This window comes from Vidua macroura, chromosome 2 (genome assembly GCF_024509145.1).
Source record: "Vidua macroura isolate BioBank_ID:100142 chromosome 2, ASM2450914v1, whole genome shotgun sequence".
NCBI lineage: Eukaryota > Metazoa > Chordata > Aves > Passeriformes > Viduidae > Vidua > Vidua macroura.
Genome location: NC_071572.1, coordinates 98,491,001 through 98,509,370, shown reverse-complemented (window position 1 = coordinate 98,509,370; position 18,370 = coordinate 98,491,001). Strand labels below are relative to the sequence as shown.

The window sequence follows — 18,370 nt, the reverse complement described above, 5'->3', positions numbered from 1 at the left end:
CATTTTAATTGCATGGGATTTCTGAATAGGGTTTCAAAGTGGGGGTAAAAAAAATAGCTGTGTGCCTGGTACACAGAGAGCCCTTTCTCTTCCCCTTTGTGGCAGAGGAATCAATGGAATTCATATAAAAGAAGGAGGGGGGTGGGAAAAGAGATAGGAGATGCCTTGCTCGGTACCAGCAGGTCACAAGCCTCATGAGGCTCGAGCAGGGCTTGCAAGGAAGTTGCTGACTCTATGTCCATGTGTACCTTTTTGTTCCTCGCCTTGGATTTGCTGGTCAGTGGCATGCTGCTTTGCCTGGCTCTCCATAGAGCTTGTAGCCTACAGGAATTTGGACAGAGTGGTACAGACATCGCCGACAGAGACTCTGATCACTGACTATCCCTTTAAATGCAGTCTCATGACTTGGTCTTTGCTCCACTACCTATTAAAGAAGGAGATAAGACGTTCATAGGCAGTTTCCATTCAGGAACCCAGAAGGACACAGAGAGGCAAGACAATCTAACAGAGCTAACTGTGAGTAACTACAAAGTATTAGAGGTGCTCTCTAGAGCAAAGGGCATGGAGAAAGATTTATAGGAAATCCTGAGGTGAAAGAAGGTGCAGTAATTTTTAAAATATACTTGTATGCAATCTTCAAATGTGGAATTCTGTAAGGAAAGCTATTCTCTCATTTTAGCACTATTCCTTTAAATATAAATCTAAGTGTCTTTTAATATAACGTTGACCAGTGCTTGATTTCCCATTAAAATCCGATGTGGTGATTTTGTGCTGCAAGCACTGGAGCCTTTTGCAAATACCACCTTTTCTGTCATGCCATAAATTTCATAGAAGGAATATCGGGGGGAAATTTGAAGCCAGCCTTTTGCAAACATGGATCCAAAGCCCAGCCTGGAGCTTCCAATTAGATTTCTGCACTTCACAAGGGGTGTCTTTTCTTCTGGGAGTGCTGGGTGTAACCCCCTTTCTGCTGGGGACAGAAAGACTGCACTGAAGTGTCCCATCATGTGTGCAGGTAGCTAATTTTTAACCAAGAGGCTGTGTGTCTCCATGCTCTGTAATGGCCAACCATCTTACATGCTACAGCATTCTGGAAAATTCAGTTCTTGTTAGTCAACAGAGTCATCAGCATGCCCATACATATGTATTTATTATTTTCTTTTTTTTTTTTTTTTTTTAATGACAGTAGCTACTGAGTAGACTTGGACAAGTATTTTAACAGTGATCATTACTACTGCAAGTGATATCTCAACCCTGATGGAAAGTTCCTCTGCCAGCTCAGACTATTGCTTTTCTAAATATATCTGTGTCATTAATTGCAGGTATTAGCTGGTGGAGACTGTTCCCAGCTCATCTTCATGTTGCCCATTTTATTCTCTGCATTTTTCCTGTCTGTTTGCTGCATAACCAAAGGGAACTGCATCTCCTATGATGAGCTGAGAGAGCACAAGACTGAATTTGCCATCAGTCTCTACCGGCAGGTGTCTGAAGCAGAGAACAAGACCAATCTGGTAGTCTCTCCAGCAAGCGTGGCTGTTTCTTTGGAGCTGCTGCAGTTTGGAGCTCAAGGAAATACCTTTATGGAGCTGCAAGATGCCCTAGGATACAGCATTCATGGTAATGTACTTAGAAAAAATCCTTATTGTCTTACTTCTTGTAATAAATTACAAAGATGACAGGAATTGCACACATCATACTGAACCTCTTCTTTCTCTCTGACTGCAAGATGTACTTTTCCCCATCTTTGACAGCCAGGTATCAGATGGACAAAGGAAACTCAAGGGAGTAGCTGACGAACAGGTTATTATTCCTCTTTTTTCTGAATCAGTACTTACTCTCTTATGACACAAAATACAGCTACATCTAGAAAAGCTACTTCCCTAAAGAGCAGAATTACTCCAGGTTTGCCAGAGGCCCATTGTGTCCACTGTGTCCTGGTCTCCTTTGTGTGCTCTGCAAAGAACTGCCAGGCAGAAAACAGTGTTTTTCTCTCCTATCCCACTAATGAATTTTATGATACCTGTAGAAGCTGAATTATCTTTAAGACTTTTCTAATGCTATTACAACTGGCCAAAAATATGAAAAGTTATCAGAAGGAGACTGGCAGACAGAGATATACATTGACAGATGGACGGTGCAATTGCATCTTTCCCTGAAAGCAGGCTAAAATATAAAACTCACTGGGAATTTGGAAGGGATATGGGAAAGACAGATGTCTTTAAATCCAGCATTAAGTCAGCTGAATTTAAGGATGCTGTTTTCATTTTAGCTCTGGATTATCCTACCATCTCAAATCACATATCAAAAACTATTTTACATTATGGGCAGAATGTTTATGAAAAGCAGATGACTGCCTCATCTTTGAAATTTGCAGCTTACATACAATACTTATGTATAGAGGTAACATTGCTATTTCTCAGCATAAAATTTACCTTCAGGGTATGAAGACTAAAACCCAGTAACTTCATTGTCCCGTGGTGTAACCAGCCTCAGTCACACCACCATTCTGTACAGCATTGGTATTCAACCCCAGCACAGCAATAAGAGCTAACTCTGGCTGATCCTTACAGATACAGCTACACGTACTGACACAGGGACAGTGCATCTAAATTATGAGCAGCTGATACAACAAAGTCTTGCCGACAGGATTACTATTTCTGTAAATTCAATTCCTAAACAACATTAATTCATACCAGGATTATACCTTGCTTGACACTTCTGGTCATTAGGGGCTCAGTTATTATGAAAGGACCTTAAAGAATAAGATTTCAAAGTGAAATTCAAGCACAGATCTCCACAGAAAATATAACAGAGAAGTGCAGGGATTGTTAATGACCTGCTAGCTCTTTTATGCTCTCTTCTTCTCATGTGGCACATCATGGCAAGCAGACATTTTATCTCCATTTTAGCTGTCTGTGGCATAAACCACTTGAGCTTTGGCTTTCAGTAATATTTATGCAGGAATGTGAAAATAAGGTAGGATGGGATCTATTGTTATTGGTATATAGAGTATTTCCAGTAATAGGGAAGGAAACCACTTCCTCAAATGGTCTAAATCAAATAAATAAATTAAATACTGAGATGAAATTTCCTATAAGATGAATAAACCCAAATTGTATATGTATGTGTATATGTATATGAAAAAATTCCTTTCTTCCAGTAGATGTCTGCATTAATGTTTCTGTTGGTCTGCCTTAACCAATAATGAAGGATATGGTTAAAACCTTAGCAGGCTGAAAACAATGAAAACATCAATGGTTCATTCACTGCTCACAGAGAATCTGCTCTTACATGCACTTGTAAACTTCTTTCAATGTTTGGAAAATTTGTTTACCCTTTTTCTAGTACTAACAAAACCAATGTATAATGGGATGTATCACTAGACAGCACAGACAAAATGACATGCTTTAAAACTATTTCTCCTTGCTGTTTTATTAAAGTAATTTTGAGTAGTTGTCCAAGTAAGAATTTGAGACTTTGGTTAGCTAAGCACTTTGGTGAAGTCACAAGCTTGGGATACCACTCCTCACATTCATCTCTGCTTCTAATTTACCATCTTTGACTTCTCACATCTTCCAGAGAGCTCATCAAGTGCTCCCATACTAATGCAAAAGACACAAGAATAATACTTTACACCTCAGATCATGTCAGTTTTCTTAAAATAAGAAAAAAGCCCACTATTGTGGTCTGTATAAATAAAGGAGTCACTTTTAGCACATGAAGCAATTTATCAGCTAGGTTTAGGATTGCCAGGGCTCATCAGCAGTACTGGGCCAGTTTGGGACACAATCCTTCAAGAAATCAAACAACACCTAAGGGCCCAAGGGTGGCAGAGGGACTGTCAGAGAAATGCCTTTCCTGGGATAGGTGGAGAACATAAGGAGAAGGAGATAGCGGGGTTGTGGCATTTGCAGCTCAGCCAGTCATGGCCAGAGGCACTAGACCTCACTGGTGGGAACTCAGAGTGACCAAGAAAAAATAACTACCTTATGAACTGTTAAGAACTGTGTCTGCATAGAACTGTGAGCCAGACATGAGATCAGGCACTTGACAAATCTGCACTAGAGTGATTTCTACAGACACGTGAAGAGAGCTTTCCAACGCCCAGCGCATCACTGCCCGTGGCAGCAGTGCTTGACAGGAATACTCCACAAAGTCAAGGCTGCTCCAGTTGTTTTAGGGCTTTAACAGTCAGAGGACACCAGTGTCAGCACTGGAGCTGAGAGCTGCGAAGCCCTGGGGCAATCCCTGCTGTCCCTAACCTCAGCACAAAAATTGCAGTTTCTGTCTCTTGCCTGGCAGATCAAAGCGTGCAGGATTTCATGCGCACGGTGGATGAAGCAGTGACTGACTCCAGCCAAGGCACAGTGGTGCAGCTGGGATGTTCCCTCTTTGTGGACGCGGGCGTGCAGATCTCGCCCGACTTTGCCGAGCGCGCCGCGCGCTGGGCCAATAGCAGCCTGCTCCAAACCAACCTCACCGACCCCAACACCACCCACACACAGGAATGGATCACCACTGACCTTGCAGGTACCATAGGGACCCACAGGAATGGCTGCACATGAATGAAATGTAAAATAGGAGTAATGGGAGAAACTGCATTTAACCAAGCATAAAGATTTTTGCCATGCTCCATGTTGCCCAAACCAAGGCTGAAAGCCAGGAAACCTAATTCTTGTGTTAACACTCATCTGTAATGTGAAGAGCTGGAATAGGTCTGCATCTGTAAGCAGTGTCAAGCTGGTAACCACTTTGCCTTGTTCCCTTAATTTTTAAAAAGGCAACCCTTTGCAGTGTTCTCAGTTTTAATTAGGAACAGCCAAATTCCCCTTGGACTGTATTCACAGCACTGAATGCTTTCATGGTGCTATGAGGGACACACAGGGGCATAAGCTCAGCAGTCAGACTGTGAGTTTAAAAAGTCAAAATGGGGAATTAACACACTGACCAGCTCAATCTCAGCTCTGGGGAGAGCATGGAACAACAGGCAGCCCCAGTGAGGTGCATGTGTAGGTGGGGAGGGGAAGGTAGAGGGTGAGCAGTGCCTTATGAGTTGTGCCTCTTGGCCTTAGGGATGGAGAGGGTCTCAGCTTGCTTTATTTAGTCACATAGATCTGGCCTTTAGGCCTGGGCACATAGGACTGCATCTGTCCCCCTCCCTTGTCTCTTTTTCATGCAGATGAGGATATGCATGGGATGACACTGGAGAGCACTGGGTCATCACTCAGCCAGGTCACCCTGGTGAGCACCCTGTACTTCAGAAGCATGTGGCAAAGAAAGTTTTCCTTCATGGATTCCCAGATGTTGCCTTTTACGACACCAGAGGGCTCAACCCTGAAAGTGCCTACCATGCACCACACAGCTGAAGTTAACTATGGTAACTGTCCTTGATCCATATTTGATCTACTGTGCAATTTGGAACAGATTTATTTAATTCCCACAGATATCACACTAAGATGTGTTGTTTTCCCAGCTTGGAGAATCTCACAAGAAGTCCCATCAAATGAAGGTGACCAAATTGACTCTTCATAATTCCAGGCAATTGTGAAACAGATCCTGGGTTCAAAATGGTTCCTAAAATATCTACTGTCCCTGTCCCATCCCTCACAGACCAACAGCTCCCAGTACACCATAACAAACTTGTCAGCTGTAGGAAACAGTCAAAAGGCACCAATACATCATGCCATGAGAAAGAAAGATGAGAGACTGAGGGTACTGCAATATACAAAGTCCTTTACAATAGCATGGAGCTGGTCAAATAAAGCTGGCTAGGAAGGGGCTACAGTAGAAAGCATATCTGACCCCATGACAGAGGGGCAATTAAGACTAAAATTGTATCAAACCCTACCAATTTGATTTGTTGGATAAGAAATTTCCTGGTCCCTCAGCCAAATCACTGAGCACCAGAGGGAGCAGAGCATAACCAGGAGCACCAGCACTGCAGCCAAGTCTTTAGGGAAAAACCGCAGATCTTCAGGGATAAATTCTAGAAAAAGAAAAGAAATTCTTATGTCATGTATACCAAATCAGTGGATGATCTCAGCACGGGCTTAAAACAGTATAAATATAGGTCAAACTTTTATTTGTATAATATATGAGTACAGTGTAGGCTACTTTCAAAAGCTTGATGTATGTGGGTTGCTGACAGAAGAACTCATGCTGCAGGCTTAATTTTTTGCCACCAGGAACTTTGCCAGTTAGCTACACAATCTCTTTTAAAATATAAAAAGCTCTTTTCCCTCCTACTCTAACTTTCAGAACTGCACTTGGGTAAAAACTGTCCAAATTCCAAATCTAAATTTTTTCAAGACAGATTTATATCTCTTAACATCCTGCCTGATTTATCCTTTAAGTTAAATAGCTTCTCTTCCACTTTAATATTTACTCCCAAAAGTAATTGCAAGCCACCAAGTTTTCTCTCAATTTCCTAATAGCTAAGATTAAGATGCCAGGCTCTTCTAAACTATTCAAAAACCAAATTCTCCAAATTCTCTACTAGTTCTTTTTTTGAACTTTTCCAATTTAAATTAATCTTTCTTTAAAATAAATGACCAGAAATGTACATAAAACTTCCAATGAGGGCATACATATACTTGATAAAATGCTTTCACAATTTCTGTGTCTTGATAAAAATACCTTGTGTAGAGTATTGCAGAATCAGCTCAGGGTGGTTACTCAAGGTTGGCCCCACCTGGGCCTTTTTCCTTTTGGCACCTTTTTCCTATGTAAATCAGGGGGAGGGATATCTCCAGAGATACATAAATTCTTTGTGTGTTTTTGACCCACTATTTTGTTTCCACCACTTCAGTCTTCACAGCAACCTCACTGCTTGTCTTTGCTAAAAGTCTTGAGTGTTGACAATACTTTGGAAAGCTACTAGTGACCCTTTTTAACCTCTCGTACCTTTGCTCATTGTAGTTTCCCCTTCAAGTGGCTGCTTGCTGTCTTTCCTTTCTGGTTCTAAGTGCCACCAATTCTACCTGTAAATAGTGGCACAGTGAAACAATGTTTAATGTTTTACCTAAAACTAGATGGCTGGATCTATGCCCTTTTATCAAATTAGTTAACAAGTCAAAAAAGTTTACAGTTTTGTTTGCCAGTCTACATGACATGGAAATTTATCTCAATTTCTATTTCTCTCTGTGACCTGATTATTTTTTTCTCCAGAGTGTCCTAAAACTTCTCAAAGACAGACTTAAAGTTTCCCAGATTGCCTTCTTTTTCTTACAAATGTACTCTTGTTCCCGAAAAAACTGAATCATCAGGCTATTAAAAGTCTTTGCTGACTCATTTGCAATTCTACATCCAAGTTCTTCTCATATTCTGGGGTGGTGACCATTAAGGTCCCAGATTATTAAATGACAGAAGGCAGGATGATGCTGTTGCTTGTACAAGTAGAGATCTCAGGTAAAGCCAATTACCAGGAGCTCCACAGCTGAGCTGCTTTGTCTGACCATATATTTGCTGCAGAGTCCTTGCAAAGTTGATGTGAAATTATTTGTTGTGCTCTTTTGACCACTTGCTAAAACACAAGGAACTCCATCCTATCATCCTTAAGTAGGTAGCTAGAGCACTAAATTTTTGCACAGAAAAGGAGAGACAAAATATTTGGATTACCTTCCCTTCATCCAGCCTGAAACATGTGAGCTCTCTGCAGCTGGAGGGACTTTTGAGGAAAGCCAAAATAGAAGGGATAATTTAAAATTTGCTGGTTGTCAGATTTGATTGGGCCAATTCAATCTTTGTCACTAAAAAATCCAGAAACGTTTCTAACAAATCAGTTCAAACTTAATGCAAAAGACTGGCTCAGTACAGCTAAACAGAGGACTGAGATGACTGTCCTTTATTATTAAACGATAGCAGCTGTGCCCCACCAGGATCCAGAACACAGAGTGAGAAAGATAAGCTGTGGCCTGTTATCAATTGCAGCATTTACAACATTGTTTATCCTTTGAACATTGCCACACAGAACAAACCAGCCTAGGAACAAGTAAGACTGCTCTAAGAAAATGTCAACATTACTGTTCACACACACTTCTTAAACACCACAACTATTTTACATACTCATTTTTCCAAGCATTTTGTTAACTATGTTTGAATTCTAATTTAGCATATGTGTAATCCTTATGGGATGCTCAAAATTAGTTCAAGCAATGAACACTAAATGTTCTGACTCAATAATCTTAAGTCTTTGATTTTCTTTCTAATTAATAAATAAGGACTGTATAACCTTTGTGCAGAATGTGCTGACTTCAAAATATCAGCATGCCCACAAATTATACCACTCATATCCAGTGCACTGCAAATATAAATCTTCCTTGCCTGCCTATTAGAAACCAGAGCATCTTTTCCCAGCAAATGCTCTACATGCTGGGAGTTGGTTTTAACAGAGCAATTCTCTCTCCAGACTGCAAGGCGGGAGGGCTGGTCTACGAGCCTAAAATTCAATCTAGCAGAACAATCAACACTTAATGAATCCTCACTAGTCCATATCTGCAAAACTAACAAACACTGTACACTAAATATTTCAGAAATCCTACAGCTATGTATTTATTGGCAAATATTTAGATATTATGAACATGAGCTGTCCACATACAGTTATTTACAACCACTGACTCAAACAGTGTGAGCATATACCCTTGAAGATACAACTGCTACAGCTGGGTGAAGGAAGTGTAGATTCAATATTTTGGATGGCTTAAAGGCAGTAAGACTTTCATTTGTGCCTTGTACTTAAGTTGTATTAAACTCCTGGCCCAATAACTATTGCTGAGTGTTCCTGAAATGCTACTTATTGGATTCTCAGATGAAAAAATTAGGAAGCAAAATTGTGACAACCAAATCTGTTCTACTGTATGACAGAATTCATTAGAAATGTCTGGATTAACTTTTTTTTTTTTTTTATTATGGGATGAAAATTATACTTTTAAATGGCTGTTACAGATTGCTGTAAAGCTAATTGGAAGCTTGGAAGCTCTCCAGCTTTTACTTTTGAGACTATTTTTTATGACCTTGATCTGACTGTGATAGGTCTCTGTGCCTATATTTAAAAAATATATAAATGTTGTGCTTAAATAGAAAATAAATAAATAGTAAATGTTTAAATAAGCATATACTAGCTCTTGTTTAATGGAACTATTTTTTTCTTGAAATAAGAGTAAAATTGACTTTTAAAGGTAGTAAAGATGGAAACATGAGCCAAAATAGGTTTCAATTAATCAAATAGGACACTGCATTTTGTTTTTGTAATTCCTATCTGTTGTAGTAAAATTTTAGTGAAAAATATAAAATTGTAAGTTTATTCAAATAACATACATTGAGGGAAAAGTCATCATAGTTGCTGTCATTGACTTGGTAGTTTTGGGGGTTTTGTCCCCAGAGCAAGGAGGACAACTGTTATATGGAAAAGTAATAAAATGCCCATGCTCTGCTGAGGTGGCTCTTCAGGTGCTATCAGTGGCAATGGCACTGCTCTGCCAAGATATCTGTGTCTCTGACACTCAGCTCTGTTAGGTGAGTTAACAGCAACCTGAGCTGGCTACAGGAGCCCAAGAACTGGAGACCACTCCTTACATCCCACCACAGCTACTCTGAACTGTCTGCTGACCCCAGCAAGGGTTGTGGGTTTGGGGTTTTCTTCCCACTTGAATGAAGAAATAAGATCTCTCTTTGCCCACCCACAGGCCAGTTCCAGACTGCAGCTCTGGAGGCTTTCAGCGTGGTCGAGTTACCCTACCTAGGGGAGAAACTCAGCATGTTCCTAGTGCTTCCCAGCCACAAAAGAACACCTTTGTCCCAGATTGAGTCTCACCTTTCTGCCAAAACCATAACCCACTGGGCCAACAGCTTGAAGAGAACAAAGATGGACATTTTTCTGCCTAGGTAAGCAATGTTAACACAACAGATTCACTACTTTAGCTGTCAGAATTCCATGTGACAGTGTTGACACAAGCAGTGTGTGAGCAAAATCAAATTACGTGCTTTTGGTTTCATTATCTGTCACATGATCAGAGATGCTCTAACACTTTCCTAAACCACAAAGAGGTGAGCCAGGAATTACAAGACTTTCTGGTTACACTCTGTACTGTTTTGAAAAACCTAAGTATTTCAGTTGATCCTACAGCTTTTACTTACTATTTGTTTGGGATATAAATCCTTTAAGGATCTAAACCAGAGAAATGTTGCTTGACCTTTCCCACACTCATTTTTCTCTTTGTCTAAGGAAGAACAAACATATAACCTCCTAAAGACACACTATTTCATATTTTCTAAACTTGCCAGAGTACTAAAAAGGTACTAGACAAAGAGCTTGCCCCCCCTCCAGCAGCCATAACCATCTTTCCATGCACAAAGCAGGTTTCACTATTAATTTTCCACTTTAGTCAGTTGTTGTTTTAGCAAACACCTATGCTGGAGGTATTTTCTATCATCTACTCCAATGAAATTGCATAGCAGGAGGAATTAGGCACAGAAGGCTTTATGTGGCTGTATCTATTGTATGGATTAGCACGGAAGGGCTTCATTACACACATCTTACAACGTATTCATCACATTAACAGAGCACTGAAAACCAGTGTGTATATTAATATTTGTTTTCTTTCAAGCTAATTTTTGGGAAACGTTTCCAAGGGCCATTTGCTATAGCCAAAAATAACTTCAGAAAGAGAACACTTTGTGAAAATGCAAAATTCACATGTTGAGAAGACTTAGTAGCAATCTGATTGCAACAGAGGGTGGCGAGGGATTCCTTCTGTTAATGTCTTCAGGTGAAGGTGAGCTACTTTTCTGCAAATACACTTAATCAGACAATGCACTGGGCTCATACAGGAAGAGATGGATGAAATGCAAAGGCTTGAAATAAATTGTATCTGTTAAAGCCTTTTAATTCTACAAACTCTACAAATCCTTCATTTAAATAAAATCTATCACATTAATTTCAGGTTCAGTATTCAAAGCGTTTTTGACCTAAAGACAGTTCTTTCTGCTTTGGGAATTAGAGATGCATTTGATCCCATCACTGCTAATTTTAAAGGCATTTCAGGTAAGAGGCTTGACCAAATACAAAATGATCCTTGACCCAATAGTTTTAAGACTCTTATATTTGAATGATTTGCTAGGCCTGGGTCTTCTGAATCGATTGTACTTCTTTATCTGTGAAAATCTAAAGCACAATTCACACTCAACTGCAATTGTATTTTGAGCTGTTTTGTAGGAAAGAGGAACCTGAAAAGGACGGGTTACTTTTGGTCTTGAACTTACTTTTTTCTTGTCTATAAGATTAAAACTATCAAGACAGTGTAGGCTTGGGAAAATGGTTATTTATTCAGAAATTTAGGATGCGTTAGTAAAACTTACATTCCTGTTTGTGTTTTCAAATAGTTATTTAACAGTGAGGGATGCTGGTCCAACAAGTCTATATTCCAACTCCTGACACTGCAAACAATACTATATATAGGCTATATATACTGTCTTGCTAATCCAGTAATCAGTATACAAAGTTATACTTTCCCTTTGCTAAAATACTGTTGTTATTATTAAATTCTTGAGTTTGGAACACTGAAATTCTTCTGCTCCTTGGAAAATTTGTCCCCATTTAATATTAAATGAAAAATAAAGAATTCACATTATTTATTATTTTTCTTTTGACTCCTTCCAGCAACAAAATATTTCAACTTAGTCATTTCTGCTCACAGTAAAGACTTGGGAGTGGTAGCTGCCCAGCAAGCAGCTCACATTCTTGTGCATGTGAGTGAATAAATGAAATTGCTCCAATTCAAACAAACCTGCTTTTACAGAAAAGTTGCTTTCCTGGGATGAACCTCAGAAGGCACATCACTCATGGAGTTTTTATGCTGCTCTTAAAATTGAACATATCAATGTTCCATTGCAATACAAATCTCAGACTGCACAGAGCTGCACATTAAAATAATTTGTTACTGCTCACCGCTGCTTTGCTTATTGCAAACAAATGTTAATATACTGATAAACTACACAAGGATGTATTTTATAAAGGTAATATCTATTTAAATAAGATAAATACTTTGGGGAAATTAATTCCATAAACAATATAATTTAGCAGCTTTTGGCTTTTGGCATACAGGGTAAGGCTTGTAGAAATATTTGATCCTGCCCTGGCAGGGTTATGGAACAAAGGATATCTTGAGGCTCTTTTTAGTTCTTCTCTTACACCACCATGTCACAGAAGTAGGGTTCTATATGGTCTAAGAGATATGTAAGGCAGAGTTTACAAGGAAAATGTATCTTTTACTTAACCAATAGATAGTAAAAAAAAAAAAAAAAAAAAAGGTAAGTTTTCATTTTCTCTTCCGTATGAAGCAGAAAGATAATCTTCAGAGTATTTACTCTCATATCAGGTTTAGCAAACAAATGTATTTCTTCATTTCAGACCTGAAATAGCTTTTTTATACCTGAAAGCTTGTATATTCCCCCTCAAAAATGTGCAAGATTTATCTACTTTTTAAAATTCTTGCTCTCCCTAATTTTATCCTGCTTGCTTCCCTCTCATTTTTTTCTGACTGGACAAAATTAAGACAGAAATAGACAAAATTTTCTTTTAGCATTTCTTTGATTTCACCTCCATGTTGGACTTGATCCTTGAATTCAGACAAGAAAGAAAAAATTTCTCAACCTTTCCTGCTTTCTGCCTTTTGCAGGCCGCTGGAGAAAAGCAGACTTGTAACACTCTCTTCAGTGTCTTTCTGAAATTAATTCTTTTCCAAGATTCATTTTATGTCACAGTTCCATTGTTTCCTCCTGAAGAACATTTTTTCTATATTTCCCTTCCAAGGGTTCTTCAGTTCTTTCATTGTCCTTACTCTGTTTATGTTTCTATTTTCACTATGTAACCTTGCCTTCCTGGAGACCTCTCAAACTAGTAACTCCCATTCAGCATTCAATCCACTGTTATTCATATAGTGGGAGAACAGTCAAATGCTGAAATACCTAACAGTTATGTGATCCTTACATTCTGCAGGAAAAAATAAGGTAAAAGTATTCTGAGTATTTTTAAAAAATATGTTTGTAATGAAATGCAGAAAATAACTTACTAATTTTTGGTGTTTTGCAGAGCAAGATAGTCTTTATATTTCAGAAGCTATTCACAAAGCAGAGATAGAAGTAACAGAAGATGGTACAAAGGCATCAGGAGCTACAGGTAAATCAAATACTCAGACAAACTTCTCACTTCTGGAGCTTACCACTATAACCAACTACTAGTCTCTTATTTAAAACAAAAAAAGCATGGTAGAATTTACATGTATGCCTAACAAACATTTGTATTTAACACACTTTCATTTTACCTTTGTAATTGCTCATAAGAAACCTTAATTTTTGATGTCTGACTAAAGTGTAATGGCTCAAATGAAAAAAAACAACTTTGCCAGTCCAGGGAAAATCTTTGAGAAAATACAACATATATATTTTTCTGCTGGTTAAATATCTATTTGCTCAGATCATAAGAAAAAAAAAATGAAAAAAAGGTTACTAATATTTTATCAACAGCTCCTGAACTGTTAAGGGATTTGAGGACGATCCCTTTGATAGCATTAATGGTAATGATGGGCAAGTTTTATGCAGACAAGCTTGATTCTTACATACTTTGAAGTGTGACCTTCATGTGCAGTAGCTCCTGCTAACAGATCACTTCCACACGAGCAGATGGGACTGGGTGAGTGGGAGACTCAGAGTGAAGTCTCAGCTATGGACTACCCAGTCAGTACATGAGTCATTCACCATTAACCACATCTTGCATTTCTGCTTCCCTGGGCTGTGCCAAGGATAAATGTGCTCCACATCACAAATGCTGCTGGGTCCTTGGCTGGGGACCAGAGCACTCTACCACTTCTCCTCCTTGCTCCCAGGAAGGAATTCAAGAGGCATGTAGAGAGCATGGCAGTGCATCTCACTGTGGTGCCCAACTTGTTGCGTATCCCCTCACTCCGACATCCCACAGCTGCAATGCCAAAAACAACCTGAGCACACCTGAATTGATGTATTCAGTATTCCTCTAGAAACAATAAGAAACATGTGTACATAGAGGGGTGTACAGAGAACATCTGGCATAACTAAGTTAACCTTTCTGCAGAGCTGTACAGTTTTAAGATTTGTAAGTTTTAATCTCTATCAGGGCAGTAATGTTTTTAATAACTTTGTGGTAAGGCCCATACAAAATAAGCTTTAGGTGACTTCAATTACATATCAAAGACTAAGGAGAATAGACCTTTATCCCCTTGAAACCAATGCCAAAACATCCCTTAACTCCAATCAGACCAAGCTGACAAGCAGATTTTAAGAAGTGCAATTATGTTTATTGTTTATTTCAAAAGACCTAGTGACATGATGACTTGAAACTAGGCATATTTTTTTACAAGTGCTAAAATAGCGCCTTCCCAAACTAATTCCATTGTTTTAACTGTTCAAAAAATAATCCAGATCTGGTGGGTTTAGTGGTGGGGTTTTTGACAATGAATTCTTAATACTATATAGCTTAAAGGAAGAATTTATTTAAACAAGATGTATTTTAATAATAGCTGAGCCATCACAACTCTTAAAATTTCTTTATTTAATCTAATAATTAACCCACAGCCAGAGAGGAAAGACAGTTATAAACTGAGTTGAGGATACTTAAGATTTTGTTGAGAGCTCTGACAAGAGAAAATCCACAACGATGTAGGTATTTCTCTGCTGCTTGTCTCCCAGTTGGATAAGGAACTACTTTTGTGCCTTGCTTATCTTTTTCACCAGAACAGCACAGCTAGGAATTGGCTAACAGGTGAGGCAACAGCATGGTATGACTTCAGCAGAGTTAGGGATGTGATGACAACAAAAATTACCTTTGAGATCCAATGCCAGGCAAACGCTCTTCAGCACTGAAATATGCACAAATCACATGCATGTTGTCTCACAACTCCTGACTTGTTAATTTTGCCAGACTGATCTCACTAGGATAAACTTGTTGGTTTTGTCTTAAAGCAGAGGAGCAACTCAAAAGTCAAGGTACTAACCAGAGCTTGAGGGCACTGTATAGAAGATGGAAAGAAAGGAAGATGCATTTTACTGATGTTTTCTTTGTTGCATTACAGCAATGGTCTTACTGAAAAGATCTCGAACACCTATTTTCAAAGCAGATCGACCTTTCACATTTTTCCTGAGACAAGCTAATACAGGTATGCATGCTCTGCCTTTCAGGAGCAGAATCCTGCACAAGTAACACTGAAATCAATACAAACAGCACACTATTCTTCAGTCCAGGAAACTTCAAACAACCACAGAAACAGTGGGGATTGGTGTTTTAAAGCATAGATTTTAATTTCCTTAAAAAGAATGTATAATAGTCATAGAAGTCTAGGAAGCCAGATTAGCTGGTTCTTTGGACATGCTAATGTGAGCTATGTGCTCAAAAAATTTCTATCAAGATGATAGGCACTAGAGAGATCTCAGATGCTGAACATGCCAGCATCAAGAACTGATCTCTACAGTGCAATTCAAATTACAAACAGGCTAGACCAGCTGGATCAACATCTGAAGTAGTTAAAATAGAAACCTTTCCCTATAAAGGAAACTTATCCATGCCCATACTGATAGCAAACAGACTTCTGCCAAAAATATTTCCTTGCAACTGTTAACTCTTTTCTTGCAAATGACCTCCCCTAGCCCTCAGACAAAAACCACCCAAAAAACCCAAACAGAACTGCAGAGCATCTGAGTGAAGCATCACAGCGGTCTTTTAGCTTCAGTAACAAATTATAAGTCTCATTTCACACGTCTAATCCCATTAAGTTACTCCAGAAGGTCTGCCAAAAGAAAACACCCTATAGCTTGTTGGCAATAATAAAGAACTGCATTATTCACCATTTAGCAGGTATTTGCTACTCTGAAGCATCAGGCCAATATCCAACAACTCTCACCATTCTTAACAATGCAGTAATTTTGCACCTGAAGTATTTTCCTAAAAATCATTCAAACCACCACATTTCTATCATAACTGGGGTCACAGCCATTTAGATTTTCAAGGAACATACAGACATTTATAGGGTTCAGTAAAACACTGGGGCCTAGCACAAAGAAATAATTTTCCTTATCTGCTTCCAAGCAACACACACTGTTCTCTTAGTCAGTGAATACCTGTGTATGAAACATTTTGTTTTAAAAACCTATATTGTGAATTTTGACCACAGTGCAAGCACCCAAAGAGAAAATTACTGCCTTGGTTGGAATTTTGTTTTAAATATGCTTTGGCAATCATTACCAGTCAATGAATAAAACTATTTTACTTGGCAAATGCAGAATTTTAAAATAAAAAGCATTAATAAGCTCACCTATGAAACATGAGCCATAGACTCTTCAAGATTAAGAACAAACTTACTTTGGTGAATAAAATGGTCAGTTTACAATATATATATAAATTATACAAAGAGGAAGGAAATCAGATTGTAAACCAGGATTTTTATGTAAAGCATAAAATACATACATTTTTGATTTTGAGTTGATTGGAAGGTATTTCCGTAATTCAAGCTTTCTAATGCAAAAAAGTGAAAACATTCAGTCATTTCATTTGCTCAGACTTAGTGATTCAAGTTTTTGAGGTATGGAAAACTTGAACAGGTAAACTGTTCATCCACCTGTCTAAAAGTGCTTAAAACTTCTATGCCCATAAAGTTCTTAATGAATCCTTATATAGACCAAAAGTATTCATTGCATCAATTTTCTAGTAATAGCAGAAATATGTTTTCCAATACTTAAAATAGCATAGTTCTGCTCAACATAATTGAAAAATGTTAGTGTTTTTTTAATCTGAATTTCAGGTTTAAGTACATTCACTTTGAAGGACAGGCAAGGTAACAACATTACAAATAACAAAACAAATCCAGTCCATCTGAGGCAGTCATTTAATTCTCTCCTGTAACTGAAATATGAACACAAAGCAATGAACTTCAGTTCTATTTTGCTCAGTGAAAGTTTCAGATTTTGTCAGGTTCCTGGTTTGGGCTACCAATTATTTGGAAAGATTTTTCTAATACAGAAATGTTTAATTATTTTAAGACAAGCATGCAATTGCAGTCAGTTTTTCCATACAAGCAATGAATGATCTACTAATTCCATGCCTAACTTATGTGTTTAAACTATATTACACTTAGAAAATGTAGCCCCAAACTGAAATAATGTTAATATTATTTTCATTTACAGGTTCAGTACTTTTTATAGGAAGAGTTACAAATCCTTCATAATAAGCACTAAATGCATACCCTGACTTCTGCTCCTCCTATGATGAGATTTCCTCCAATGAAATTAAAGGCTACATTGTATTTATTAAAACACAATTTTAAGCATGTCACTTTTCCAAGACTCTCCACTATCTTATTACATTGTAGACACTGTTGAAACTTAGAGCTGTCTAGGAATCATCAGCACCACAACTACAGCAAAGACAGTATCCAAATAAACATTAAAAAAAAAACTGAACTGGTTTAGCCTCCTAAATGTTTAACAATATGATCCAACAGCTTCCTTTCAACTTTACCATGGCTAAAGTCTGCTTGACTGTTGCTGAGTATGTAGGTCATTTGAATGAAAACAACCCACAAGAAAGCTTTGTGATATTATTTTTCAAGCACAATTTCATTTCCCTGTCCTGAAGTCAAAAGCTTAAGAATAAAATTGAAATTCAGTCTGACCTGAGACAGTTATAATCCAGCTGATATAAAAGGTAACAAGCAAGCAGCAAAATAACGTGAAAAGAAAATCAAGTTAAAAGGCTGTTTCAAAACTGAGACAGAATCACAGAATCATTAAGGTTGGAAAATACCTCTCAGATCATGGAGTCCAACCATTAACCCAGCGCTGCCAAGTCCACCACTAAACCAAGTCCCTAAACACCACACCTACACACTTTTTGAACACTTCCAGGGATGGCGATACTACCACTTGCCATGGCAGCCTGTTCCAGACAGAGCAGGTAAGAAGCAGAAATACCCACTCAGTCACCAAACATATGCTGCTAAAAGAGGTAGCAGTACTACCTCTATTGCCTTTGAAGTGTACACAACATAGAACAGACGTTACAAGAACAACACTGAATGTGACTACTGGCATCATGAAAAATGGGGTGTGGTTTTCAGCATCCTCACAAAAGTTGGGATATGGCAATTGTTCAGGAACTCATGGCACAAGCATCAGAAAAACCCAGGCCCACAAAGATTTTGGGTGAAGACTGCAAACCACTGACTCCCAAGAAAAGCATCAGAGAGAAATATGTTTTATTCAGCTCCCATTGAATCAAACAAAGCCTTGCAGATAACCCAGAGCATCCAGCACAGTTGAAAGATGTGGCCAGTAAAGCAATCAGTGATAT

General features: G+C 38.4%; 1 protein-coding gene across 2 annotated transcripts; it reads left to right on the top strand.

Annotated features, from left to right (window-relative positions):
* Positions 1-390: 390 nt before the first annotated feature.
* Positions 391-17,920, top strand: SERPINE3 (serpin family E member 3). Of its 2 annotated transcripts, XM_053970733.1 has the most exons (9): positions 470-516; positions 1,323-1,617; positions 4,303-4,530; positions 5,180-5,377; positions 9,684-9,882; positions 10,941-11,041; positions 13,088-13,174; positions 15,102-15,185; positions 17,206-17,920. In XM_053970733.1, the coding sequence occupies exons 2-9, from the start codon at positions 1,359-1,361 to the stop codon at positions 17,244-17,246; spliced, it is 1,197 nt and encodes a 398-aa protein (XP_053826708.1). In that variant the 5' UTR covers positions 470-516; positions 1,323-1,358; the 3' UTR covers positions 17,247-17,920. The 2 variants fall into 2 exon arrangements, with proteins under 2 accessions (XP_053826707.1, XP_053826708.1); XM_053970732.1 differs by lacking the exon at positions 17,206-17,920 and having other exon boundaries at positions 391-516; positions 15,102-15,229.
* Positions 17,921-18,370: the final 450 nt, after the last annotated feature.